Below are 27,691 nucleotides of genomic sequence, written 5' to 3'. Positions count from 1 at the left end.
AACCATTTCATTGTGCGTAAACTGGAATGGCAAACGAGTCTCGTCAGTGAACATCAAAAACAGATTCATATTTTTTTCCACCCATGTATGGTTTCTGTTACCCGGACACCATGCTCATCATTTATCAATAAAATACTATTGCACCCCCCGATTTCACTTTCATGTGCACCAAAACTCTCATTCATAAATCTTACTTGCATACAAGTTGGCTGAGGTGGGTTTAGCTGTGGTCTTTCAGGAGGCGCGATGTTAATGATAATTTAAGAGCCATCCCTGATATTAACACAGTATTTGGCTCAGTCTACAATCTTCTTATTTACATAACATATTTATTGTAATTAATATTTGACTTTTTTTATACTTTAAATACACAGAACAAATTATATTGACTAAATTAAATTAAATTCTCGTCTGAAACAGATTTGGTTTGGTTTAGTTAATTTCATTAGATTTATATTTTGAATTTAGCCTAATCTGCATAACAAATTTAGCAATACATTTTACTTTTTCGTACAGTTTGGCTTTACACTTATTAAAATATATATCAGAATAAGATTACCGTTTATTAGTAGGCAGAAACAGAAAAACGCAACAGAATACATTAAATGGTGTTGTTGGTAGTGGAGCTGTAGGGCCCCAGACTTTACTAATTGATCCTCACTGAGGGCCCGGGCTTTATCTCAGCCTGCTGCTGCTCATAACGGGCAGTTAACCAGACGTCATCGGGCCACTAGCCACTGAACCATGACATCGTATAGGATCTATTGCGCTGTGTGTAAAGTCAGATATGTGTAATATAAGGAGCCTGTTTCCGTGAATCAGCTTGAGCTCTGCCTTCCTATATCAACATTCATGGACATTTTGGTTCTCGTTCGACCTTTTAGCGTGAGGGAAGTTATTAGAAAGTACCGAGAAATTCGCATTTCTCGGGACTTTATACATCTCCACTCACGCGTAAATGTCGAACGAACACCAAATGTCGATGAACTTGAACTTAACGCGGACACCACAATTTAAAACCCACTTTATTTTCAGCATCATCTGGAGTTTAAACACATTTTTTGCTTACTACTAAATTGTATTATGGTAATTAGAAGAGATTAGAATTTGATTATCCATTTTTAAAGTGATTAGTAGTTAGCTGAAAACAGGCCTTGCTTTTGCACTATCCAACCGCTCTCACCCTTCGAGCCAATTTAGCCCACCGTCACATTAGTTTAATCACCATTAATAACCGAACCAATAAATCAGGTAAGCAAACATTGAGGATCAAAATATGCCATGCGTCTAAAATGATACATTCATGAAATATCTCCAGGCCTACCTTAGATTAGGAGTTGGTTTTTCATGCAATTTAAAACGATATTGTCAATTCCATAACAACACTTTCAGCAGCCTATGAAGTTAGTGCAACGCGAGGATATCCTATTAAAACGTCTTAAAGTAGGCGATACAAATAAAAGGACGCACATCCAGGCTGAGAAAGGACTGAAGGATCATTCCTGATAAATGTTCCTTAGAGCTGGAGAATAGACCCAAACAGGGCACTGGATCTTACCTGCATGCCCGATCTCTGCTGCCATCCGATCTAAGTCTCCCTTAATGATCATCTCAATAGTCTTTTGGAGTCATATCTGACGTTCAACTCTCATCTGCCAGCCTCCAAAAACCATGCCAGTTTTCCAGGCACGTCTGCCAACTCCTTTTATTATTAATTGATATGAATTTCTTGTTGCTCCTTACGTCCGCCCTCCCACCCACCCCTTTCTCTCTCTCCTTCGCTCTCTCTCCCTCCCTCTTTCTCTCTCGCTATCTCTGCCCCTCCTCTTCGTTTTGTTCGCATCCCCTCCGATCAAAAAAATCGCGTCCCTCGACCAGCAACAGATTCCTCCTATGTTTTTTTTTCCACCAGCGATTTCCTCGGCTGTTGGGTGAGTTGAGCGCGAAAAGGCGCACAGAGGTGATAGCGGAGGCTCTGAGCGTCCCTGGGTGTTGTAGTGTCGCCCCTCTGATGTCAGGAGAGCCGAATGAAGAACCAAGAGGTAACACGGGGGGCAGGAACTCCGAGTGACCCCGACCTGAACCTGACGCACATCGCCTTAAAGAGACACACCGGGTACTGTGTGCATTACACCGCTGCTTTAACTCACTTTTACGCACGTTTTAGCGAGTCTCGCTGAGTCTCTCTCTCTCTCTCTCTCTCTCTCTCTCTCTCTCTCTCTCTCTCTCTCTCTCTCTCTCTCTCTCTCTCTCTCTCTCTCTCTCTCTCTCTCTCTCTCTCTCTCTCTCTCTCTCTCTCTCTCTCTCTCTCTCTCTCTCTCTCTCTCTCTCTCTCTCTCTCTCTCTCTCTCTCAGGTAAAAGAAACACCTGTTGGCTCCTATTCATCACTTTCCTTAATGTGTTATAGAGCAAAGTTGGTCCTCGGGGGATAAATGAACACCATTCATCAACACCGTAGTGAATAACGCTGCAAAATAAAGCCATCGACGTTTAGTTGAATGCTTTCATTTATACGACGGACAATGATTTTTTTAATTTAGGATGCTATTAAAACTATGCATTGTGCCCTCTTCTCTATATGAATAGGACGTTACTTGCCCCCCACGATGTTATCTAACCCTCCATGAGAAAGAAAACAAAATGCGATCGCAGCAATGCAAAACACCAAAACGAAACACAAGTCCATGCGAGATGAGTTGGAAGTATTGTCAGTCCACATCACACTTCAGAAAAACCATGTCTGGGAATAGGCTATATCACAGAAATGCACTCGGAAATCCCTCACCACAGAGGGTAATCGCAGTCCCCACCGAACGTCATCTCCAGATCTGCCCCGGATCCAACCTACCTCGGACTCATGTCTGGTGTCTACCCGGCGGTGTGGTCTATCTTCGGGGTTTCCTCATGGAGACCTGTGCGCCTTATTCCTCGATGCTGCCTCTTACCAGGTCTCCATAGCGGCTCGTCTCCCTCTGTTATTATTTTTTATCCCTTTACTCTTGTACAAAACATTCGATCCCCACGTGCACCAGAAGAAGTATCCCACTTAAAGGTGGTCATGGTCCGGTCGGACCTCGGCTGCCCGTCCTAGAGAACGCGCGGACAGCGACACCCTATGGCCGGTCCGCATGGTGACCCGGGAGCTTTGGATCCAAACGATGGAAAAGTAGTTAATGAGCGTAAATGATCAACGTTTATTACGATATTTCTTTTACTTTTGTTATTGTAAATAATTATACTTGCAGAAAATACTTTTGTTGTAAGAATTCGTTTATTACGATATTCATTCTACTTTTGTTATTGTAAATATTTATACTTGAAGAAAATACTTTTGTTTTGAGTACATCAACCCTATGTGGCGAAATCGACCAGTTCAAATAAATGTTTTGTATTTTGTTATCAGACAGCAAATGCCTACTACTCTATATCCTACAAATGTAATTTATTAATACAACTTAATATAAGGCCAACCATTTCAGGATAAACAAACACATCCATTGTCTTGGCAGAGACACGTTTTTAATAAAACAGGGTTGAATAGTTTGGGCTAAAACGAATTATTTTACCATACTCCCTGGCTGACTGAAATCGTGCGTGGCATTGATCCAATGAATCAACACATTTCGTTTTAATCGGGCGAGCAGCTGACGAGCTCGTAATGCGGGACCCTTCCTCTCTGTAGCTGTCCAAGATTCCCGAGATGTGAGGGATGCTCCGTGCCGACAGAGTGGGAGCATTGTCCTTCACTTCCACTGTCCCTGATGACCAGCTGATAAGCTCCGAGCTGGACTCACATGTGGACCGAGACGATAGCCAGCCATGTTTAAAAATAGCTTGCAGCGAGGGAATACGGTGATATGTTCCATGATGCTTTGCTGTTGGGGGACAGAATATATATTTTATGTTAGTGTTTAATTCAACAAAGAGTCAGACTGTTGTCTGGTGATTTAAAACGACCTATTTTAAAACTGAAAAAAAATGAAAAATGAAAACATCAATACTATAAGTAATGTAATAAAATATGTATATTTGTTACAAAGTAGTGGCTCTCCCAGATAGAACGTGTCAACCTCCAATACTACTAATCACCAATTAGTCTGCCCGCACACAGCCATGCATTGAACATGAAACCGCCTCTACTCATGATGCACATATTCAGCTTCAGATCCTTAAATGTTGGCAGAACCTTAAACTACCCACTTGAAACTGAACAAACTTGAAGGGGTAAGGGAACCTGACCCTTAACCCCAAACCTACCCAACACCGGAGCAGATGATAACAGTTCACAGTCCGCCACATGTTCTGAGTACCTTCTGATCAACCAGGGCATGCACGTCTGTGTGTGTGTCTGTGTGTGTGTGTCTGTGTGTGTATGCGTGTGCATACTTGCGTGCATGCATGTTTGTTTGTGTGTATGTGTGAGTGTGTGTTTGTGTTTGTGCGGATGTTTTTTGTGTTTACGTTGCAATGGGAGAGAGAGAGAGAGAGAGAGAGAGAGAGAGAGAGAGAGAGAGAGAGAGAGAGAGGGAAGGAAAGAGAGAGATGCAGAGAGAGAGAGAGAGAGAGAGAGAGAGAGAGAGAGAGAGAGAGAGAGAGAGAGAGTGAGAGAGAGAGGGAGAGAGAGAAAGAGAGAGAGAGAGAGAGAGAGAGAGAGAGAGAGAGAGAGAGAGAGAGAGAGAGAGAGAGAGAGAGAGAGAGCGAGAGGGAGAGAGGGAGAGAGGGAGAGAGAGAGAGAGAGCGAGAGGGAGAGAGGGAGAGAGAGAAAGAGAGAGAGAGGGGGAGAGAGGGAGAAAGATGCAGAGAGAGAGCAAGAGAGAGAGAGATGGCCCAACGCTCTCATGCAGCTGAACAGTTAAACCGGTTTCACTGCCGTCTCTCACCTTGTAAATCACACGTCTTCTTCACGGTGATTTGAATAATCTGGAACTGGAACATTTTTATTTTATACCTCGTTTGGAGCACGCTGTGACCGATTAGCGTTCCCTCTCCCTCGTCTGTCCTCCCCATGCTCAGTGGTGCACCGAGGGCCCCCAGCTCTCCCTTCGCCCCCCCCCCCCCTCCTCTTTTTCCTTCTCCTGCTCCTCCCCCTCCTCCTCCTTCTCTCCCCCTCTCCCCCCCTCCTCCCCCATCCTCCCCAACCCCCCTGTCTCCTCTTCCTCCTCCTCCTCCCCCTCCTCCTCCACCCCGTCACGGGACGGCCCGTCCGATGGAGCTCTCATCGCCGCCGCGTCGCCCCGGGCCAGGTGAGGCGCGGCGCGCGAGACGAGGCCCCCCAGGGAGGCTCAGAGGCAACGGGAACATCCCCGCATCACGGTGACACCTCGGGCCAGACGCCGGCACCACGCAGCCATCTGCACCTGGTTGTCCACCACATGTTTCATTAAGGCTCGGAGCGGGAGAGGAGAGTAGCGTGGCTTTGCTCTGGTCTCACTGCTCTTCTCCCTATTTTAGATTAGATTCGGATTATGTTATGTTCCGTGAGATTATATTCTATGTATTTTATAATACTGTATGATATGATGTTATTTGTATTATATTAGATTAGATTATAGATTATACTAGATTGGATTGCATTGATTGGATTGGATTACATTACATTACATTCAACTGTATTGTCGATGCACAGTAAAAGTATAATGCAACAAAAAAGTACATCGACCCAGTTTCAAGGTCGGATTATAGCATTAAAAGTACAGTACATGAAATCGAGCCATTCCGGAGTTTAGTGGCAATTACGCCAGTCCTCCTCCTCCTCCTCCTCCTCCTCCTCCTCCTCCTCCTCCTCCCCCCTCTCTCCCCCCCACCTCCTCCTTCTCCTCGTCCAATACCAAAATGAAGTGGTAGTTCAGCATGCACACACACTCTCCTAATTCATCGTAATGAGCAGCTTTGTGACAGTTTTAGAGTAGAGCCGTGCAAACCATTTCATTTGCATGAGCCGGGACGTGTTGAGTGGATTCAGATACGGGCTCTCTGCCTCCCTCCTCTCTCCCTGCTCCTCGGTCCTCCCTCCTCTCCCTCTCTCCCTCAATCCCTCCCCCCCCCTTCTCTCTCTCTCCCTCTTCCTCTCTCTCTCTCTCTCTCTCTCTCTCTCTCTCTCTCTCTCTCTCTCTCTCTCTCTCTCTCTCTCTCTCTCTCTCTCTCTCTCCCCCTTCTCCCCCCCCCCCCCCTTGTCTTTCACATTCTGATGGTGCTTGACAATTATGTCGCCATGATTAGAGCCCGATCAGGAATACTTTTGGTTAGAGGGTGATAGTGGAGATAATGGAGGAGGTGTGGGTCTTGGAACAGGGCCATCAGCTCACACGCAGACGGGCAATGGGGGAACGAAAACACACTAAAGGAAACAAAATTATATGTTTGTGAAATTTTACTTTGGCTTTATCGATTGCATTTGCATAAAACTAGAGGAGACGAAAACAGCAAATACAGTTTGACACAGGTAGTAAAAACATGTGTGTGAACAATGGGTAGTCAGCCAGCAGCGTACATGTGTGTGTGAAGGTTTACATGTGTATCATTCTATGTGTGCAATTGTGCAAGCGTGCAAAATATTTGTTTGTGTGTGTGTGTGTGTGTGTGTGTGTGTGTGTGTGTGTGTGTGTGTGTGTGTGTGTGTGTGTGTGTGTGTGTGTGTGTGTGTGTGTATGTTTGTACCTGAATGTGTTTGTTATCACCTGAATGGGTGTGCGTGCGTGTGTGTGTGTGTGTCGGTATGCGCCCGTATATGTTTGTTTTTTGTGTTTTTGCGTGTATTTGTATATGTGTTCCTATATGTGTTTGTGTATGTGTGTGTGTGTGTGTGTGTGTGTGTGTGTGTGTGTGTGTGTGTGTGTGTGTGTGTGTGTGTGTGTGTGTGTGTGGGGTTGTGTGTCTGCAATTGTATCTGTGTGTGTGTTTGCACCTGTATCTGTTTGTGTGTGTGTGTGTGTGTGTGTGTGTGTGTGTGTGTGTGTGTGTGTGTGTGTGTGTGTGTGTGTGTGTGTGTGTGTGTGTGTGTGTGTGTGTGTGTTTGTGTGTGTGTGTGCGTGCGTGCGTGCGTGCCTGTGTGCATGCATGCGTGCGTGTGTGTGTGTGTGTGTGTGTGTTCAGGCCGTATGTGGTGCACATGGTTGTCCGCTGCGTGGTCCCTGCTCCCTGGTCTCTCCTCATTAGCCTCACACAGTGCTGCCCCCCCCCTCCTCCCCCTCCTCCCCCTCCTCCCCCTCCTCACCCCCTCACCTCCCCTCCTTTACCTTCCCCTCACACCACACAAGGGGGCTGGGGGAGGAGGGCAAGCTTTTGTTTTCCCCATCCAATACGCACCCCGTTCCAAATCTTCTCCTCCTCTCCTCTCCTCTGCTCTCCTCCTCCTCTCTTCTCCACCTCCTCCTCTCCTCCTATCCTTCTCTCCTTCTCTCCTTCTCTCCCCCTCTCCTCCTCCTCTCCTCTCCTTCTCTGCTCTAGTCCTCCTCTCCTCCTTATCTCCTCCTCTCCTCTTCTGCTTCTCCTCTCCTGTCCTCCATCTCTCCTTCTCTCCTCCTCCCCTCTCCTTCTCTGCTCTCCTCCTCTCCTCTCCTCCCCTCCTCTCCACTTCTCCTTCTCCTCTCCTCTCCTCCTTCTCTCCTTCTCCTCTCCTCTCCTTCTCCTCTCCTTTCCTCCTCCTTCTCCTCTCCTCCTCTCCTCCACTTACTAAATCTCTTTTCCGGCTTGATACTGCTGAAAACCATATGGTGTGTGACATCATGAGGGCAGGAAGCAGAGGGAGGGGAGGGGAGGGGAGCGATTGGCTTGCCAGGTCTCTGAGCAGTGATGTCAGCACAAAGGCATTATGGGAGGCCCTACAGGGACAGGGGGGGGGGCAGAGAACAGGTTGAATAGATATATGTTGGAGTCCCACCTGGGTAATCATTGTTTTTTGGAGTGCGATGGGGCGTTGGGAGGGCAACGCTCAGCTTAGTGAAAGTTAAGAGTCTGAATCCTGGCCCTTCTATGAGCTGGTAACTGAACACTTGGAGAAAAAAAATAGCAGATGTACTTAATTACTGCTCCCAAAGTGGTGTGCACTTATATTTTTTCGCCCATGATTTACATTTATGTAAATCACCTTGGCAGCCTGGTGGAACAGGAACTGTCCTTGGAAGAGAAGGAGTCTAAAGTGTGAGTTAGTTCAAAATGCATTCGGGGTTTGGTCATTAGCACAGGGGAGGACAGGAAAGACCTTTCCTCCTTATATATCTCGTTCTCTTGCCTTTGTTTGTTGTCCCTGGCAGTCGCAATGTGCATGCCAGGCACTGTGTGTGTGTGCTTGTGTGTGTCTATGTGTGTGTGCGTCTGTGTGTATGTGAATGTGTGTGTGTATGTGTGTGTGTGTGTGTGTGTGTGTGCATCTGTGTTTGTGTATGTCTGTGTCTGAGTGTGTTTGTGTGTTCATCTGGGTGTGTTAGTATTTGTGTGTGTGCGTGTTTGTGTGTGCATCTGGGTGTGTTAGTATGTGTGTGTGTGTGTGTGTGTACGTGTGTGTTTGTGTGCATCTGGGTGTGTTAGTGTGTGTGTGTGTGTGTGTGTGTGTGTGTGTGTGTGTGTGTGTGTGTGTGTGTGTGTGTGTGTGTGTGTGTGTGAGTCGTTCTCCCTCCTCTCTGCGCCCGCTGGTTGAACCCTCAGCTCTGCTGTGAGGTCCTGCTCCCCATACCATCACCCCCGTCCCTTCCAGCAGAGCAGTATCAGAACACACAGAAACACACACGTAAACACTCACACACGCACACACCCTCTCACACACACACACACACACACACACACACACACACACACACACACACACACACACACACACACACACACACACACACACACACACGCCCACACACACACTCGCACAGCACTGTTCATTTTTTGTTCTCTCCCTCATTTCCCTCGCTCTCTCTCATTGCCACATCAACACAACAAACATCAGGCACACACACACACACACACACACACACACAACACACACACATACTCACACACATAACACACACAACACACATACACACAAACACACACGTACCCTTCACTCTCTCTCTCTCTCTCTCTCTCTCTCTCTCTCTCTCTCTCTCTCTCTGATTAATGGCAGAGCTGGGGAGGGTGCCAGGCAAGTTCTTTCAGCGGAAGGCAAAGGAAGGGAGGAAATGGGAGACGCTAGGGCAGATGAGGAGAGAGAGAGGAGAAGAGAGGAGAAGAGAGGAGAGGATAGGAGTGGAGAGGAGAGAAGAGAGGAGAGGAGAGGAGAAGTGAGGAGAAGAGAGGAGAGGAGAGGAGAGGAGAGGAGAGGAGAGCAGAGGAGAGGAGAGGAGGAGAAGAGAGAAGAGAGGAGAGGAGAGGAGAGCAGAGGAGAGGACAAGTGAGGAGAAGAGGGGAGAGAGGAAGGGAGAGAAGAGGAGGGGAGAGAAGAGGAGAGGAGAGAATAGGAGAAGATGAGAGGGAGAGGAGAGAGGAGAGAAGAAGAGAGGAAACAATATTTAAATATAATAGAGAAGAGGAGAGTTGAACAGAAGAGAGGAGAGAAGAATAGAACAGAGGAAAGGAGGCAAACGCTGCAGCAGCTGTGCTTTGGAGCTGGTCTCCTCACCCCCCTCACTGCCCCTTGTCTCCATCTCGTCTTGGGCTCCTATAGGGACAGACGCCCTGGCCAGGCCCCAAGAACCAGGGAGTCAGAACCAGGCTGAGGGGGAGAAGGAGGGAGAGGAGAACCAGAGGAAAAGATAAAACAAAAGGCAGGGGAAAGTGAAGCTGAACTTATGTCAAGGTAACTGATATCAAGAATCCTCTTTTTAAAAGAGGTGGCTGCAAGATAGAACCAGGTTTACACATGACCCTGAACGTTTTTCATGGGCTAAATAGTACTTTAGACTACGAAAGAAATCCTATTAAAAACTACTAGAACCTGTAAATGGTTTACTGCTTTCTGGAAAATGTGTCAGTGATTCTCTGTAGTGCCATCGACTTGCCTGAGGGTTCAAACTGAGGTTGAAGGTATGAACACATGAGAGAATGCTACCTTGTCTTCTATAGTGTCAACCCTCAAGGACAAGATGTGTGCCCAATATCACGTGCAGTGGAGGGCGTTAGCACCCAGCTAGTTAGGCCTCCATTTCACGGTGGCTTCAGGTTCATGGTTCCCTGTGAATACAAGAAGCCATGTTGTGATGTAGATCCAAAACAGCAGTAGGTGAAAGCTTTTGTCCCTTTTGTTGATTTTACCTGATTTTACTTATTTTACTCATTATTATTTTAGAACACAACAGTAAACATAAGATGCGATTCGATTCTATGCGATCAACCGCCATGCCACTGTTCATTGTTCATTAAACCATCCAGGCATCACAGAGCATCCTTTCTGCTGAACGGCCTGTATTGTTTGGAGTTGAATGTAGAAAAAATGATTAAATTATTTCTTCTGCTGACATTTCGTCGTCCAGACAGTAGACAGTACAACAAAGAAATGGGCTCTGACATTGATTAAGTGAGGCACCCTGGTTCTGTTTCTCTCAGCATAGTACAAGAACAAAAACAACACGAATAAAAACACTAGGATGATTCCAAATCCATTGATTGGTTAAGGGAATAGTCCCGGCTCGGTCTGTTATGCCAGCCAATGAAAAGCTTGCTCAAGTCTTTGAGCAGAAAACTAAAACAGCAAACAAATCAGACTTGATTATTGCAGCAGTGATGTGCTCAGGCTTCAGTAACATTTGAAGAATGTTCACAACAATTCATCAAGGTGAAGAACAATTCATGCAAATTCTTCAGAATAAGTTTATTCATCACAATGTGTTTAATTCTGAGTCAGGAGGGAACATGAGGGAAAGGCAGGAAAACAGTGAGATAACAATGATTCAAATCAACTTTTCAACAGCTAACTACACTTGACTACTATTCATGAAAAACACAGCAAAAAAGAACTATACTAACCAGTTTTTTGATTCCCTTTCTTATACTGTGCCCTCTGCATCTTTAGTCTTCTCCTCAGATCACTCTAGTTGTCGTGAAAGAAATGTGGTTGTGCAACTTCAGAATGTGTATATTTGCTCCAATATTGATTGTTTTTATTGTACACAGCCTCACTCAAAAGTCGCTGTGGGTGAAGGCGTCTGCCAAATAGAAAATGAAGAATGCATGTATATTAAATGTAATAATACAGATGTGAAACCTTGGAGAGCTAATGTAGGGTTGGAAGGGGAAATGGGGGAGTAGATGTGTAGGTATAGGGGTACTGCTCCTTGGCCTGAAGATAAGACCGTGGCAGCATATCTCTTAAGTTACCCCTTGGCTTGGTTCCTTTTGCTCTTTTTAATCTCTAAGTCTTTGTTTTGATCACTCAGCAAGAATGCATAAAAAATTATGGGGTGGGCTTTCCATTATCCGAGCGAAATCCAAGCATTTGATCTTGGTATGGATGCATTTGGAGAGTGTTCCTATTAAATATAAGATAAGCTTATCAGCCATCACCCTGATAAGCCAACTTTTTTTACGGGTGGCTTTTACCTCACCGCTGGCAGAGCGTACATTTATATGTTTTTCAGCTTGTCTACGAGAGCGGGGAAAGCGTGTGAGTGTGTGTGTGCATATGCATGACAGGATTCTCCTATTTATTTAAAGCACCGTGTTTTCGTGCGCGTTCCCCCCTGAGTGTGCGAGTATGTTCGAACACATGCACCTTAACGGCTGTCATTGGCCAACCCCGTTGCCCTCTGGTCCCCGTGCGCGTGTGTGTTCGGGGGCCCCCGCTCACCCGCGGCCTGCCCCCTTTCTGTGTTTTATGGGCTGTGTGCGCTGCGGTGCCGTGACCTCCCCCTCACCCGGTGCCACCCAGCCGGTGCAGGATTCAGGCGCGCATGGCCCCTGCCAAAACCCCACCGCGCCACATCTGCAATCCATAAACACCAGCGCACTCTAGCTCTCCTTCTCCCTCGCCCACACTGCATCAGACTCTCACACTCCTCCATTTCACCCCTCTCTCCCCCTCCCTCTCTTCCTCTCTGAAACCCTGTGCACCCTTTTCTGCATTCTTCTTCTCTCTTTTTTTTTTACGGAATCCACCATCTTCTATTTAATATGGTTTTGTTTGTTCTGAGCGTGAACTGGCACTTCCTTTAAAGCTCTCTCTCTGTCTCTCTCTGTTTCCCTCTCGCTCTCTCTCTCTCGCCCTCTCTCTCTCGCCCTCTCTCTCTATCTATCTCTTTCTCTATCTCTCTCTCTATCTCTCTCTCTCTCTCTCTCTCTCTCTCTCTCTCTCTCTCTCTCTCTCTCTCTCTCTCTCTATCTCTCTATCTCTCTTCTCTCAGTCTCTCTCTTTCTCCCCCCCCCCCCCCCCCCCCCCCCCCCCCCTTTTGTTGCTCTACCTTCCTTTATCCCCATCCAACGGAAAACAATCCCTCAACCTCTCCCCCTGTCTTCGGAGGGAGCCGGCTAAGTGTGGTGGCAGTGAACTGGGAACCGCAAGACATTCCTGAGCCCGACCGCGCTGAGCCACCATTGCTGTGCGCTCCCCTCCAGTGCCAAACACACACTTCACTTATAGGCTGGAATCCGCCTCACCGCGATGCCGCGCGTCCCCAAACAGCCAGCCGTTTATCTGCTTCAAATTGATAGTGTCAAGAGGCCGAGAGAGAGAGATTTACGCTAAAGGCAGCGCATCCTTTAAGTCGCCTTTGCTTTAGGTGGATTTCTCTCCTTTCCTTCAGGCGCGATTCCCCGCGGTGGCCATATTGATTTCCAAACCTCTCCCTCATCATGAGGAGTGAGCTGGTGGTTTTATTCTCTCTCTCGCCTGGCCTGAACAAGATGTGTTCTACACATCATACTCCAGTGTCCTCGTGGTAATAGTCTAAAAGAAAAGAAGGAAGTGAGGAAATAAATGGAGTGTTACAGCGAAACTGTCCAGGGTTCAGAGTTGAAGCCCAGCCGCACACCAACACCGCACACTCTTTTACATGCATGCAGGCACGTAGACCCACACATACATATGCAGGCACATACACATGTACATAAACACTCGTACACGCACACACGGACGCACACACACCCACAAACACACTCACACACATGCCAAGGTTAATAGAAACGCAGCCTTTCTAGATTGTATAATCTTTATTTTTCAGGGTTCTCTACCGTAATCAAATTCACTCTTTAAAAAAATGGCACAACGTGAACTTTTGCTCCCCATTTGTTTCCTGCATCCCATATATTTCTCTCTCTCTCTCTCTCTCTCTCTCTCTCTCTCTCTCTCTCTCTCTCTCTCTCTCTCTCTCTCTCTCTTCGCCAAACCTTCACCTTCTGCTTTCCCAGACATATTGGCATGCCTCTACGCTGCTGGAATAAAAACATGTTGCTGAGAGCAGGCAGGAACGCTGTTGTATGATAAATAGTTCAATTCATAAATCATTGTTTTCCCCTAAGAAAGAAAGAAAGGAAAAAAACGTATGGGATGGGACGGGAAGTGGACGTGAAACCGTGGAGATCCAGAGAGAAAACAAGGAGGGGGTCAGGAGCTGGGTGTCTGCGTTTGACTGGCGGGAGACACGAGGTCATAGCCAGGGTTCGACCACCAGGGAGCGATATAGGGAGGACTCTGTGAAATATGGCCTCCGCGTTGGCCCACACAAGACTTCATTTTTGTGGATACTAATTACACCCACATATATCTAATTATGTTTTTTTTCTGCAGTTTGCAGATTTTTAATTTTACACTTGACATTTAATGTCTAAGGAGAAAAATGGGTAATATGGATTTAATATTTTTCTTTCTATCTTTTCTTTTCTTACATTGTTAATATCCATTTGCACTGTTACTCCATTCAACTGACTTAATCATTAATTGATATACTGAATCATTTCGTTGAGTATTGTCATTGTTATGTTCTACACTCATAAATCCCATTGGGCCATATTATATATATATATATATATATATATATATATATATATATATATATATATATAGTTGTTAATAGTTGAAACACTGCACCCTGGCGGCTACCTGTACAAGCAACAGGTTTAATGGTAAATCAACAGGTGCAAGCAATTAACGCCGAAGGTTTAAGGGAACATGGAGCGTGGTCGTAGTGGTTTCATTTCGTACATTCCCCTTTTAATTCGAAACATTGAGCCATTTGGCGTTTTTATTTATTTATATTAAAAAAACATGTTTACTTTCACTATTTGGGGGAATTGGGTTTCGAACGCACAAATAATGAATAGACAAATAATATACAAAATGAAAAAATAATCCTTTGGTGCCGCTTGTTGTACATCTTAAACAAACCTTCCAAGAACCCCAACAAAAGCAAGAACAAGCAAGATAAACAGCAATTTTCTCATGTTTCCCAGACGACTTGACGCTTTCAATCGAGGTCAAGTAGAAGTGTTTGATGAATGACATGAGGGGGTAATTGTTTGAATGTTAAACTGCAGCATGTTTTTATTTCCTTCCTCTTACTTTTGATATATTCTTAACAGATTGTTCTACCATGATTTATGACTGCCACCAAGTGGCCAGAATAGGACGTTTCTTTACATCACAAAACTAGTCCTAAAAATAACAGATGCGTCGTCATCCTTTTAGTAATGAAAAAAAAGGGTATAGCAGAGTGAGAAATTATTTATTTCATTTGTGCCACTGTTTCTTAGAAACCCGTGCCTGATTAGTCCATTGAAAGTCGCTACACACACACACAGTAATTAGAACAACAACAACAGGCTGCTAGTCCATGTCAGCGTCCTCTATCTCCTCAGAGAGCTCACTCTTCACCCAGGGTAAGGGTATGGGCGCGTAGGGGTCGTACGTCCAGCGTGGGTACGCCCTCTTGAACAGATTCATCATCACCGTGTCTTGGGAGCGCAGTTGGTTGTCAAACTGGCACTTCATGTGGCCATGGGTTCCTTCAGGGAGGGGAGAGGAGAGGTTTAACAAACGGTAAACAGACTGCATTTATAGAGCGCTTTTCTAACCAGTGGTCACTCAAAGTGCTTTACAACATTGCCTAACATTAATCCATTCATCCACACACTGAGGGCTGTGTCAACCATGCAGGACGACAACCGTCGGGAGCAGTCAGGGCGAGGTGCCTTGCTCAGGGTCACCATAACACTCGGCTAGGAGGAGCCGGGGATCGAACTAGCAATCTTCCGGCTACCAGCCATCCCGCTCGACCTCCTGAACCACATGCCGGCGTGTTAGTGAGGGCTATCTCTATAAAAAGGATGGCAGTGAGGGAGGTTAGGAGAGTGGTTTAGTGGTTCCCGCTCACCTAGGGCCATCTTGATGTGGCCGCGCCGGCCCCACTTGGTCCTTAGCTCCACAGGCTTGAACCACAGGATGTCCTCTGAGAGAGAGAGCGAGAGAGAGAGAGATTTTAATGTACAATCCGGTATCGATACAGCAGACCTAATCTTCCTCGATGGGGTTCTATATTGTTTAATGAGTTCTGACTTTAAAATCAGAATTATGAAATTAAAGTCAGAATAATGACTTTAATCTCAGAATTTATAAGAAATTTGCATGTGGCCCTAATCGTCTTCTGTATGAACCAGACGCTTTGGTGCAGTCAAACAGGAAGGGGTTCTTGCTTGACTTCGTTGGATCCTCTGTATCCAACGAAGGCTCTTCCCTGTATTACAGGGGCCTTTTTCTGCACAACAAACAAACTGCCGTAGACGGGCTGAGAGCGCTCACCTCTGTTGAAGAACATGTAGCGGACCACCGCCGAGTGCTTGTTGATCTTGAAGGGGTGTCCGCTCAGGACCAGCCTCTTCAGCACCACCCGCTGGGGGTCACAGCTCAGCAGGCTGCCTGTAGCCACCAGGTCCTGCATGCCTGCATGGGTGGAGGACACGCGCACACACACACACACACACACACACACTCAGTCTCCACATAATGATCAATGCAAATGGACTGCATTTATACAGCGCTTTTCTAACCAGTGGCCACTCAAAGCACCTATTGCCTAACAATCATCCGTTCATGCACACATTCATGCACCCGTTCACACACCGACGGCGGTGTCGACCATCCATGGTGTCATCCAGCTCCCAGGGAGCAGTCAGGGTGAGGTGTATTGCTCAGGGACACCTCGACACTCGGCTAGGAGGAGCCGGGGTTCGAACTAGCAACCTTCCGGTTACCAGCCAACCCGCTCTACCTCCTGAGCCACATGCTCCCCCTCAAAAAAATAGTGGGCGTCTTCAGTCGATCCATCCCTCTGCCTTGAGTTACTATGGTGTGTTACAACTAACCAATCGATGAGTGACCATGTCAATAAGAAGTAGAGCTGTATGCCACCATGCATCTTACCGTCGTCTCTCTGTTTGAAGACCAGCGTCCCGGCAGGGGGGAAGGTGATGGGGGCGTATACGGTGACCACGGTGGGGGCGTCCTGGCGGAGGAAGCGCTCCATCTTATGCTTGTCCGCTGAACGGAGAGCACATGACGTCAGAACCCACTCCCCTCAGAAATTCAGGCCATGAATATCAGGGGGCGAATTCTTTGGGGCACGTTGACGATTTTCTGTCCTTTTTTGAAATCTATTTAAAATCAAGTGTGTACGTCTGTCCGCCTGTCTTTCTCCAACACCAGGCTGTTAGGCGTGGTGTGCAGTGACCAAGTGTCAGTCTGTCTGTCTCTCTCCCTCGGCTGTTGGTGTGCTGTGATCAAGTGTGTGTGTGTCTGTTTCTCTCTCTCTAGGCCGTTACCCGTGGTGTGCTGCGAGAAGATTGGCGAGGCCCTGAAGCGCCTGAAGCCACACTGGAACACCAGCTCCTCCTTGGCCTTGATGGTGTCCTTGTTGTTGGGCTGTCTCCTCACCAGCAGGTGCATCACCGACATCTGTTGGAACGCGAGAAGAAGGGGAGACGAGGTCAGTGGGTCGAGTGGGTAGAGTTCACATGCAAAATAACGGGATCAATAGGATCAAGACTATAGCAAAGGACTGTAATGGCCCTTAGCTTCAAAGTAAAAGCGCCTACCTTCTGCTCATGGGGCATGAGGGACACCACCACGAGGGGACGTCCTGCCGCAACCCCCTCCATGACAGAGGGGGGGACATCGATGATGTGAAGGGTCACGTACCAGCCCACCTACGGGACCACACCGTCAGGGTTAATGAGAGGCACAGGAGCGCCTCGTTACCCATGTGGACGTGGATATACCAGCTGCGGTGGTTACTGGCATGTATGCAATGGATAGTCTACACAGTGTGCATTGTTACTCCCAGGCCTTAGGGGGCGCTCTACGGTCCCAGTTGAGCGTAACTTGTAACATTATTCTGGTGCTGGTGAATCAGAGTTGAAATGGATATCAACGTCTCGACCTGCGTTCTTGTGCCAATCTCTGTTGCCAACACGTTATCCTTATGTTATACAACGAACATAATCGTTACCATGGCTCCCTCCTCCTCCTTCGCGGCCTCTGCCAGGATGCGGCGGCGGGTGCGGTCAAAGCTCTTGAACTGGAAGATTCGCGAGTAGTCCGGGGGCAGGTTCTCCATGGGGTCCCACGGCGTGGACCGGAAGCTCTTCAGACCCCGGTACCGCTGGAACCTTTGGTGATTCGCCGCATCATGAGACAAATTGTTAATTGCTGCATTTTATTGACAAAGTAGAAAATGCTTTTTATGCCGAAAGGACATAATGTCTTCAAAAACGCTTTTGACACTGGGCTTTACATTTACATTAATTGTATTACTGATTGTAAGTCGCTTTTATTCAAAGCGACTTACAATAAGTACATTCGTCAAAAGAAAATGAAGCATCAATATTTTGCCGTCGGTACTGTAAGGATGTTCACAGAAACAAGTTGAAAGCACTAACAATCGCTAGGATAAACCATTCCCCATATGCAACAAAGATAGTTAGGATAAGACGCTACAATGTGGATTACTATTTTTAAGTGCAAGGACGTACAACATACATAAGTGCGTACATTAAGTGGGTTTGAACCCAGAACATTCCGAGGCAAACACCCGACGTGCTAGTGAACTATTCTGCGCCACTCCGGTTGTGCGGTGTGAAGGCCCTCTGGCTTGTCATTGTGTGTTGTAGTGGAGCTGCACAATCATTGTGTTTGCTCCTCCCTGTCTCTCTCTCCTCTCAGGTGGTTCCTGGTGGGCGGAGCTGCAAAATAGGCTGGTTGCAGATATAATGGTGTGTTTCTGAATCCTCGGACGCCAGCCTTCCCAGTTGCACGGTTGACGTCGCTTCCGGTCTCGGAGCATTCATAGCGTTCCTGTTTGTCTTTGTGATTGTGGCATGAAATTGGCTAGCCGTTGTTGATTGTTAGCTACATTAGCCTCTATAGCAAACCAGCCCGAAAACAAACAACTTTACATTGTATTGCATGTACAGCAAGACCATGCAATGTATAACTTGGTGACGGGAATAAAGTAGCAATGTAATCAAGTGTGTAAGAGCATTTAAAATCGACATTAAAAGGACCTACGCGGTACAAATACAAAAAATCTCTTCTCGGGCGCAGCCATTTTGTTGAGTGTCATCACTGCGCTCTGTCCACTCTCAGATTTTCGAAAGATGATGACAGAAAGGGGGCGTGCCTTCAGGAACTACCTCAAGAAAGCTGGGAGATATTCGACTTTCGACTCGGAAGTCTGGCGTTCGAGGATTCAGGAACACACCATTAGTCTCATCAGTCTGCCCTCACCAGACACCATTTTTACTGTTGTTAAACCATTCATTTTGGTTAACTTCTGTTCATCAATAAATTATGATTACTTCTGCGGTTAGACCTTGGGGCGTCTCCATATTTGTGGCGGAGCCCGGCCCTGACAGCGTTTAAAGCGCCACTTCACGTCGCAGCTCACACAATACCTGTTCTTAGCGGGCATGTTGAGGGGCGTGTCCACCTCGTCGGGGAACAGCTCGTGGGCGCGCGCCTCGCGGTACCGCTTCAGCCCCTCCCCCTCCTCCTCCTCGTCGATGTGGTCGTCGTAGCGCTGGTCGGCCCCAGTGGGCTCCGTCGGGCTCAGCTCCTCCTGTTCTTCGTCGGAGCCGCACAGCGAGCCCGCGGTCTGGGAGTCTGCGCACTGTGAGGAGGAGACAGATTTAGGTTTACGGCTGGATGTCTATTGGGCGTTTTTGAACTTCTGATGGCCACAATTAGCCTGGCTACTGCCAGACCAAGATCAAACGTAGATTGCACGTTGGTCTAGGGAGGCTGCTGTCAATTTCTTCAGCACAAGAGGCGTGATCAACGGGCCTGGTTCAACAATAGCGCCCCAGGGGGAAAAGCCAGCTTGGTGATTGGCTCCCGCAAAAACGTATCGGAATCAGAAAATTAATTATTGCTCCACTCCAGACCCTTCGGCAGGGCGAATTCAAATCGCTGGCAGAATGGGCGGGGCCACCCAGTTTAGGCCAGAATACTTGTTTTTTTTTACCTCTCGCGTAGATTCAGAAATGTTTGGCTTGAAAGAAAAACCGTCATACTATTAATAGTGCCGGTGAACATGTCTGCTGTGGGAGGAATAGTGATCTCATCTGGGTTAGAGAGCTAGGATGTCGTAGACACCATCCACAATATGTTAACCTAATATCCCTTGGATGTATTGGAACAACACATGGGGCCTGAACTTCCTGCAGTAAAAGTGGTGTGATCGAGCGTCTCCCCCACGGGGGGTCTAATTACAACCTGAGGAACAAGGATGCAATAACAGACAGCCGTCTTTTGAAGTACCCTTTCTCCTATTGTTCCCCAGCCAGCTGCGGTGCTTGCGACATCAAACCCGTTGCCCATAATGATCCCAAAATGTAATGAAGCCCCCCCGACATGAATGAGGAATTTTCTCCCCCCCATCCCCCCCACCCCAAACCACCCACTCTTTCCTCAGAGGAGAGGTGGAAATAAATAAATGTCTGCCTCCTCCCCGAGCGTCCAGACAGGAAGCGGTGTTCACAGAGAGAGGAAGACGGGAGGCTTCTCTGGGGACCGCCGCTCCAAACACTATTGTTGCCGCTGGCGAAGCCTGGCACCGCACGCCAAAGACGGCCACCGGGAAAACAAACAGCGACCTCTCAGATGAACCGGTGCACCGGGCGATGGTCACGTATGCACTGTTCCCCCCCCCCCCTCGCCACCCACCAGGACCCCACCCGCTCCGCCTTCTGGCACGTGGGCCAAGAACGCGGTCAAACTGGGTCTGGTGACACACTGTTGCCATGTTAGCGTGTACACAGTGATGTAAACGCGCCCCAGCGTCGCCAGTTAGCGGGACCTTATTAGGACAAGATCAAGTCCAAACTACGTGTGTTAGCGTCTAACCTGGGAGTCGATGTCCTCATCGTCTCCTTCCATGTCTTCGTCCATCATACCATCGTCGTCATCATCCTCGTCGTCTTCGTCGTCACAGCTCTCTGCATCCCCATCAAGCTCCTCGCCGATCCAGCTGGCCTGGTAGTCCGATGTCCCCTTGGGAACTTTCATCAGTTTCTTGACCTTCCTGGCCTCTGAGGAACAGACAAGATACCTTTAACACGCCTTCAGGACCGACGGCCCACCACTGAGACTACCATTTTGCGACGGTACGTATGGATCACAAATTAAACCACTACCATGTGTTTATGAATGACTGAGAATCACACGTTAAAGGTAAATGGACTGCAGTTATACAGCGCTATTCTAACCAGTCGCCACTCAAAGCATTTTATAATATTGCCTCACATTCAGCCATTCATGCAGACATTCACACACTGACGGCACTGTAAACCAAACCACCAGCTCGTCGGGAGCAGTCAGGGCGAGGTGCCTTGCTCACTGTCACCTTGACACTCTGCTAGGAGGAGCCGGGGATCGAACTAGCAACCTTCCAGTTACCAGCCATCATTATGATTATGATTATCATTGTTCTCCTTCTTGGGTGTACCTTCGGCCTCGACCAGCTCTGTGTCAGTGGGCCAGGTCTGCTCCCCGTCCATGGGGTCCACCTCGGCCTCGGCCTGCAGGCTCTCCCTGCGGGCGGGGTCCGCCTTCATGAGGACCCGCACTGGGGCCGCGTCCGTGTCCTGCAGCACGCAGAGCATGGGTCATGATTCAAGAAGAAACAACTAGTCCTCGTCAACGATGGAGAGCTTAATTTAGCTTCCATCTGGCTACAATCTCATTACAAAATGACTCAATAAATCTGGCAACCTTAATTATTTAATGAGTCACCGGGTACACTCGGCCAATCGACGCAGAGCTTTTGTTTTCGTTCTGAGCACCAGAGAATTTGTCCCGACTGCTAGCAAATCCGTTGGCAGACGATGCGTCGTAACATGTGATGTAACATGTGATGTGTAATCCTATAATAATAAAAGAGTCCAACTCCTCCCACCTGCATGTCCACCTCCCCTTCCTTCCCGGGTTTGGCCGTTCTGGTCGTGGGGAAGATGAGCGGCAGTGGGTCCACGGGCGCGTCCACCTGACTGAGCTGGAAGTCCCCGTAGCCCGTGAGGTGCACCAGCCTGTCCACCTGCAGCGGGCAGCCGCGCACGTACCCCGACACGTGCAGGGTCCCCAGGCCCGTGGCTGGGGCCCCGCCCGGGGCGGAGGTGTTGGGGGTGTAGGAGACGCTCTGGGCCACCAGGTGGGGCCGGCGTGAGCGGAAGCCCAGCTTCCTCTGCCTCTGGGCGCTCAGGTGCCGGAGGATCAGCAGAGCGTCCTGCTCCGTGTCCAGCGGGAAGAGGCGGGAGTCGGGGAAGCGGTACTCCAGGATCTTTGCCAGCGCCCGCTTGGACTCCACTCGCCTCTTACCGGACAGCTCGGGGGCCCCTTGGCCCACCAGAACTACAGCAGCAGGGAGAGGGGTACAGATGACTAACCAGACACCGCCGGGAGGTTTACAGTATACAAGTACTTTGGGTTGGAAGGGAGGGGATGGGGTTACGGTGGGCTCTTACCGTGGCTGGGCAGACCCTGAGCGAAGAGACAGGACAGGCAGTAATCTCCATAGCTGTCCCAGCCCTCGGTAGGATCCAGCACAAACACCAGGCTGTCCGCCATCTTTGCCAAGTCCAGGAGCGCGTACAGGTCAGCTGGAACATTACTTAGAGTTAGGCCGTCGTCACTTGGTCATACACAATTAACGTACACCAAGTTCAAGTCTTTTATGGTCAGAAGCACCGATTAGTCAGAATGGGCACCAATTCTTACGACGAGTCAACTATACAACCCCCTATTTACGGCAAAAAGTACTAGAAGGATAGAAAAGGTAGATACCAATATACTAGATAAATATACTGGAAAAACTTGAGTATATTACAGGGTATTAATTAGGGCTGCAGAACGAATCGATAAAATCTATTACTAAAAGCGTTGACAACGAAAATGGTCATCGATTCGTTGAGTCGCACACTTAATACGTCACTCGTAGGCGCTGTTTACAGCCAGCCGCTGACAGGTTGGTTCATGGTTAATGCCAACCACAGCTTGTATTTTGGTCATATCTTAACACTGGACTGTAGGCCTATATAAAAGTGTTGTACCTTCACTGTCTTTGCGTTAAAAAAAATTCAACTCAGTATCCGTCTAGCCTAACCAAAAACTCTGTCGGCTGCTGCTGCTGCAGACGGGATAGCAGTCGGCACCGCGTGCATCAACAGTCATTCAAAGCAGCGGTAGTAATCACACAACCGGACGGGGTAGAAAGTCCCGTCAGTTAAAAATAGTAAACCACTTTTTAATCCATGTTAAAATCAGCAGGATATAGAGCTAGTTCATTAAAAAAAAAAATAGCAAACAGTGCCAAATGTGATGTGTTCAGGTCGGCTCAGTAATATGATTGATGCGTTCAAATGCAATACAAAAAAAAAAAAAGGTTGAGATTTGGGATATAACTTGTTTTCCCAGCAATATAAAATAGATAGTAAAGATGGAATTATGACCAGTTTAACGTCCTATCTTCAGCTATGATCATCAATTACAGCAATAATACAAGTTCTATTTCAACAAAATAATAGAAAAGTATCAATAGTGGTATCAATAAAGACTTGGATCGTTGAGGAGTCTAGAAAATGGTATCAATATCAAGAAAAATGTATGATCTCCTGTCACCTGAGAGAGATTAAGATGATTTAAAAAAAATTAACCATTAGTATTTAACGGTTAAAGATCTTATCGGTTAACCAGTTAACCATTGGACATCCCTTATATACTGTATATACAGGTGCTGGTCATATTATTAGAATATCATGAAAAAGTTGATTTATTTCATTAATTCCATTTAGAAAGTCAAACCTGTAGAATGTATACATTCATTCCAAACAGACTGATACATTATAAGTGTTTTTTGCCAAAAAGAAGATGATTATAGCTGACAACCAATGAAAACCCTAAATTCAACATCTCAGAAAATTAGAATATGGTGAAAAGGTCAGATATTGAAGACACCTGGTGCCACACTCTAATTAGCTAACTAACTCAAAACACCTGGAAAAGCCTTTAAATGGTCTCTCGTTTTGATTCTGTATGACACACAATCATGGGGAAGACTGCTGACTTGACAACTGTCCAAAAGATGACCATTGATACTTTAAAGAAGGAGGGCAAGACACAAAAGGTCATTGCCAAAGAGGTTGGATGTTCCCAGAGCTCTGTGTCCAAGTACATTAATAGAGAGGCGAAGGGAAGAAAAAGATGTGGTAGAAAAGAGTGTACAAGCAAGAGGGATAAACGCGCCCTGGAGAGGATTGTCAAACAAAACCGATTCAAAAATGTGGGGGAGATCCACAAAGAGTGGACTGTAGCTGGAGTCAGTGCTTCAAGAAGCACCACACACCGACGTATGCAAGATATGGGCTTCAGCTGTCGCATTCCTCGTGTAAAGCCACTCTTGAATAAGAGACAACGTCAAAAGCGTCTCACCTGGGCTCAAGACAAAAAGGACTGGACTGCTGCTGAGTGGTCCAAAGTTATGTTTTCAGATGAAAGTAAATTTTGTATCTCCTTTGGAAATCAAGGTCCCAGAGTCTGGAGGAAGACAGGAGAGGCACAGAATCCACGTTGCCTGAAGTCCAGTGTAAAATTTCCACAGTCAGTAATGGTCTGGGGTGCCATGTCATCTGCTGCTGTTGGTCCACTGTGTTTCCTGAGGTCCAGGGTCAATGCAGCAGTCTACCAGGAAGTTTTAGAACACTTTATGCTGCCTGCCGCGGACCAACTTTATGGAGGTGACGATTTCATTTTCCAACATGACTTGGCACCTGCACACAGTGCCAAATCTACCAGTACCTGGTTTAAGGACCATGGTATCCCTCTTCTTGATTGGCCTGCAAACTCACCTGACCTTAACCCCATAGAAAACCTATGGGGTATTGTGAAGCGGAAGATGCGAGATGCCAGACCCAACAATGCTGAAGAGCTGAAGGCCACTATTAGAGCAACCTGGGCTCTCATAACACCTGAGGAGTGCAACAGACTGGTCGACTCCATGCCACGCCGTATTGCTGCAGCAATTCAGGCAAAAGGAGCTGCAACTAAGTTTTGATTGCCATACATGCTGAAACTTTCCATGTTCATACTTTTCAGTTGGCCCACATTTCTAAAAAATCATTTTTTGTACTAGTCGTAACTAATATTCTAATTTTCTGAGATACTGAATTTGGGATTTTCAGTAATTGTCAGTACTAATCATCCAAATTAAAAGAAATAAACATTTCAAATATATCACTCTGTGTGTAATGAATTGATATAATATGTAAGTTTCACGTTCTGAATATAATTACTGAAATAAATCAACTTTTTCATGATATTCTAATAATTTGACCAGCACCTGTATATAAATGTATATCATACATTGTATGTTTTTTTTTGTGTTATCCAAGTTATGTTTTTTTTAGTTATGTGTTCATATTACTTGTAATAGTTCCGGGACGTTTGAGCAATCACCTGGTGTATTTACACTTTATTTTGCTCTGTGAATTTGAAATAATGTTCAGTTTTTTAATAAAGATGCTGCAATTACAAATGTTTCCTTTTTTTAGATTCATCGAAAAAATAATCAAATCGATTATTAAAATAATCGTTAGTTGCAGCCCTAGTATTAATATAGCTGATAAACTAAATCCAAGGGCTATAACAAAAAGCGTAAGTGGGTTGAGTAGTAATGATTCATATTCATTTCTCTCCATAGATTATAAAAATGAATCACTTACACCAACACATCTAACGGGAATAAGGCTGTGTAGGCTAACTCAGACTTATTTCACTGAGTCATCCCCAGTCTTGGGTTTACTGTCATCTTGACGTCATGACCCTCTCTCGACTGCATCCAACGCCGACAGGACGAGGCGGTGTGAGCGGGCGGGTAACCACTGAGGACGTTGTGAACCCACCTGTGTCGGGGCGCACCAGGGTGAACCTCTGTTTGAAGCGCGGCAGGATCAGACCGAAGCTCTCCGCCACGCCGCTGACGCACCGCTCCTGCCTCACCAGGCCGCCCGCTCCCTCGCTACAGAGCAGCTTGGCCACGGCCGCCGCGTCCACCCCAGCATGGAGCGTCACCACGACGACCAGGTGCGGGGGGCCGTCCTTGCTGCCTAAACGCCGCTTCTCGGTGAGGACCTGACGGGGAGACACGGGGCACCGGTCAATTCGCTGTCAGCACTGCAGGACTGTTGTTCTCTAAAGCAGTCTTTACCAAAGACTGGGTCGCGACCCACATGTGGCTCGCGGGAGATTTGAATTGGGTCGCAAAAAAAATGAAATATTTTGATTTTTTTACACATTCGCTTTTAAACAAAAATTCAACAAGAAGCATGTTTTTGATAGTACTGAATGTTTGTACTGTTCTGTACTTTTAACATTGAATCAAGTTGAAAGGCTAATGTACATTGGGGTTGTTTTACTGTTAATAAAAACAATGAGATAGCCAAAACAAGGAGATGTTAACTCCGCCTAAATGCATTTATGTGAAGTATTTAATCGGTGTATTATGTTTTCAATAACAAGGCATAAAAAAAAGTTGTGATTTATCTCTTCGAAATGGCTGGTTTAAGTTCATATATAAGGGGATGCGGAATTGGCAGTAAAAACATTCAGAAATGTTCATTGATGCACAAATTTGCTCTTCTCACGATTGCATAGATACGGCCTATTGTGAATTGGGTCGCGATGGTTTGTAATTTAAAAAATATGGGTCCCCAGAAAAAAAGTTTGGGAAACACTGCTCTAAAGGGATGGGCCGTGCTGTTCCTACCATGTCTTTCTTGTTCTTGCGGTGCTGGTTGGCTTGATGTCTCCGGTCCATCCTCTTCTGCTCCCGCCGCTGCTTCTTGGTGAGCGCCGTCACTGATACTCGGCCTGGGGGGTGAACGATCGGAGTAGAAGGTTAAAAGGTGACATATTAAACCACCAGGTACGATGCCGCCTTCAAAACAGCTCGCAGGTTCAGAAACTCATGTGTCTACCTTCCCTTCTTCCAAAATAAGAGCGTTCAGGAAACGCCCCTCAGAAGGTATTAGGCTATGACATAAAACAGGAACAACAGATTGTTCGTGAGACTAGACTTCATAACAACAAATATGGAATGAATCAGATGAATCACTTATTAGAACTGTTTGCGATGGTTGAACATGAGCAAATGTAGGTTACTTTATAGTATATTGGGCAGTGTGGATCTGGCCTTTCCCTGCCTTAGTAATTGTGATTAATTATGGTAAATAGGATGGATCCTCAACGCATTGTCCGGGGAAATATGTTCCAATTTGATTTACCTCAGTCTGCACTCAGCGCTGCTGCCCCATTTTGCTTTTAAGGAAAATCTATCTACTTTGTGTTGCTTGTTTAGAAAAGTAAATTTCGAGAGTTTCATAATATAAGACACAGTCTGCCAGACAGCCTGGAAACTACACTTGGTATGTCTATGAAACAATGTGCAACAGCAACATCTACTGGTTAAAGCAGTCAGTTGTTATTTGGTTTCCAAACTTTGACTTAAACAATATTCTGCACTTCTTATTTGAGCAGTAAATAATGAATAACAAATAACACATTTTGCCAGGACAAAAAGTATAGATTGCCGCTACTGCCTTATTTATTATCAGTAGTTTTATTTTTTTCTAACTTCATATCCATACATCCGTAATGGGTTGTAAAGGAAAGTTTTCGTGCTTGGTCAGACATGCAGTTTTATTCGCTGTGAATGCTTGTACAACATGATCCAATCGTCAAGCAGCTAATGCATAGGCAATGTTTGATCAAGAGGACCGGCAGTGTGAACACGTGTGATGTTAAAGCCCATATACTGCTCTCCCATCCATCACGGTGGAGCAGGAGACCCCCCGATCAACATCCACATGGCTCACCTTTATTATCCTTTTCAATCTCGCCCTTCGTCCGATGCTTGCCATGTTTGTGCCCTTTGTTTTTCTGTTTGTAAACACCAGCTCTGTGGCCTTGCTGGTTTTCCTCACCCGCAGCCATTTTCACCATGTGAGGAGAAGTCTATTTTCTCCAGCCCTACTTCCGCGTTGGTCCGCAGCGTTCTCGGGTCTTCCGACGGGATCCTTCAGAGTAAAAGCATGTATGAGCGAAGAAAAAGTTGTATTTGTTTTAATTGGGGAAATAACCGATAATGACCATTCAAGCATACCGCATTGCAATACGAAAAACCAGAGTAGATGAAATGAGGTAAAAAGTTAACTGTGAGTAAATATAAGTCATTTGTAGGAATCTGGATCTCG

At 46.6% G+C, this 27,691-nt stretch overlaps 2 protein-coding genes across 3 annotated transcripts in view; both read right to left on the bottom strand.

Moving 5' to 3' along the window:
- The window catches only part of hic1 (hypermethylated in cancer 1), a 9,975-nt gene extending 6,916 nt beyond the window's left edge, over nt 1–3,059 (bottom strand). The window contains exon 1 of one of the 2 annotated variants that reach the window (XM_030337158.1): nt 2,850–3,059. Coding sequence is in view for 1 of the 2 variants with exons in the window: in XM_030337156.1 (XP_030193016.1) it covers nt 1,559–1,610 (52 nt within the window). In the remaining variant the exon portion in view is untranslated. Of the gene's footprint in view, nt 1–1,558; nt 2,182–2,849 lie in introns of those variants that run through there. The other variant, XM_030337156.1, reaches the window with a different exon arrangement.
- Nucleotides 3,060–14,339: 11,280 nt separating this feature from the next.
- Nucleotides 14,340–27,483, bottom strand: tsr1 (TSR1 ribosome maturation factor). The gene is made up of 15 exons (XM_030381869.1): nt 27,314–27,483; nt 26,206–26,309; nt 25,343–25,571; nt 21,911–22,045; nt 21,346–21,797; nt 20,896–21,034; nt 20,295–20,479; nt 18,845–19,059; nt 17,401–17,560; nt 16,988–17,098; nt 16,715–16,847; nt 16,317–16,433; nt 15,696–15,836; nt 15,271–15,345; nt 14,340–14,902 (listed from the first exon to the last, which is right to left on the bottom strand). The coding sequence occupies exons 1-15, from the start codon at nt 27,438–27,440 to the stop codon at nt 14,724–14,726; spliced, it is 2,502 nt and encodes an 833-aa protein (XP_030237729.1). The 5' UTR covers nt 27,441–27,483; the 3' UTR covers nt 14,340–14,723.
- Nucleotides 27,484–27,691: the final 208 nt, after the last annotated feature.

The sequence above is a fragment of the Gadus morhua genome, chromosome 16 (assembly GCF_902167405.1).
Source record: "Gadus morhua chromosome 16, gadMor3.0, whole genome shotgun sequence".
NCBI lineage: Eukaryota > Metazoa > Chordata > Actinopteri > Gadiformes > Gadidae > Gadus > Gadus morhua.
Note: the sequence above shows the minus strand (reverse complement) of the source record. Positions and strands in the feature narration are given on the sequence as shown.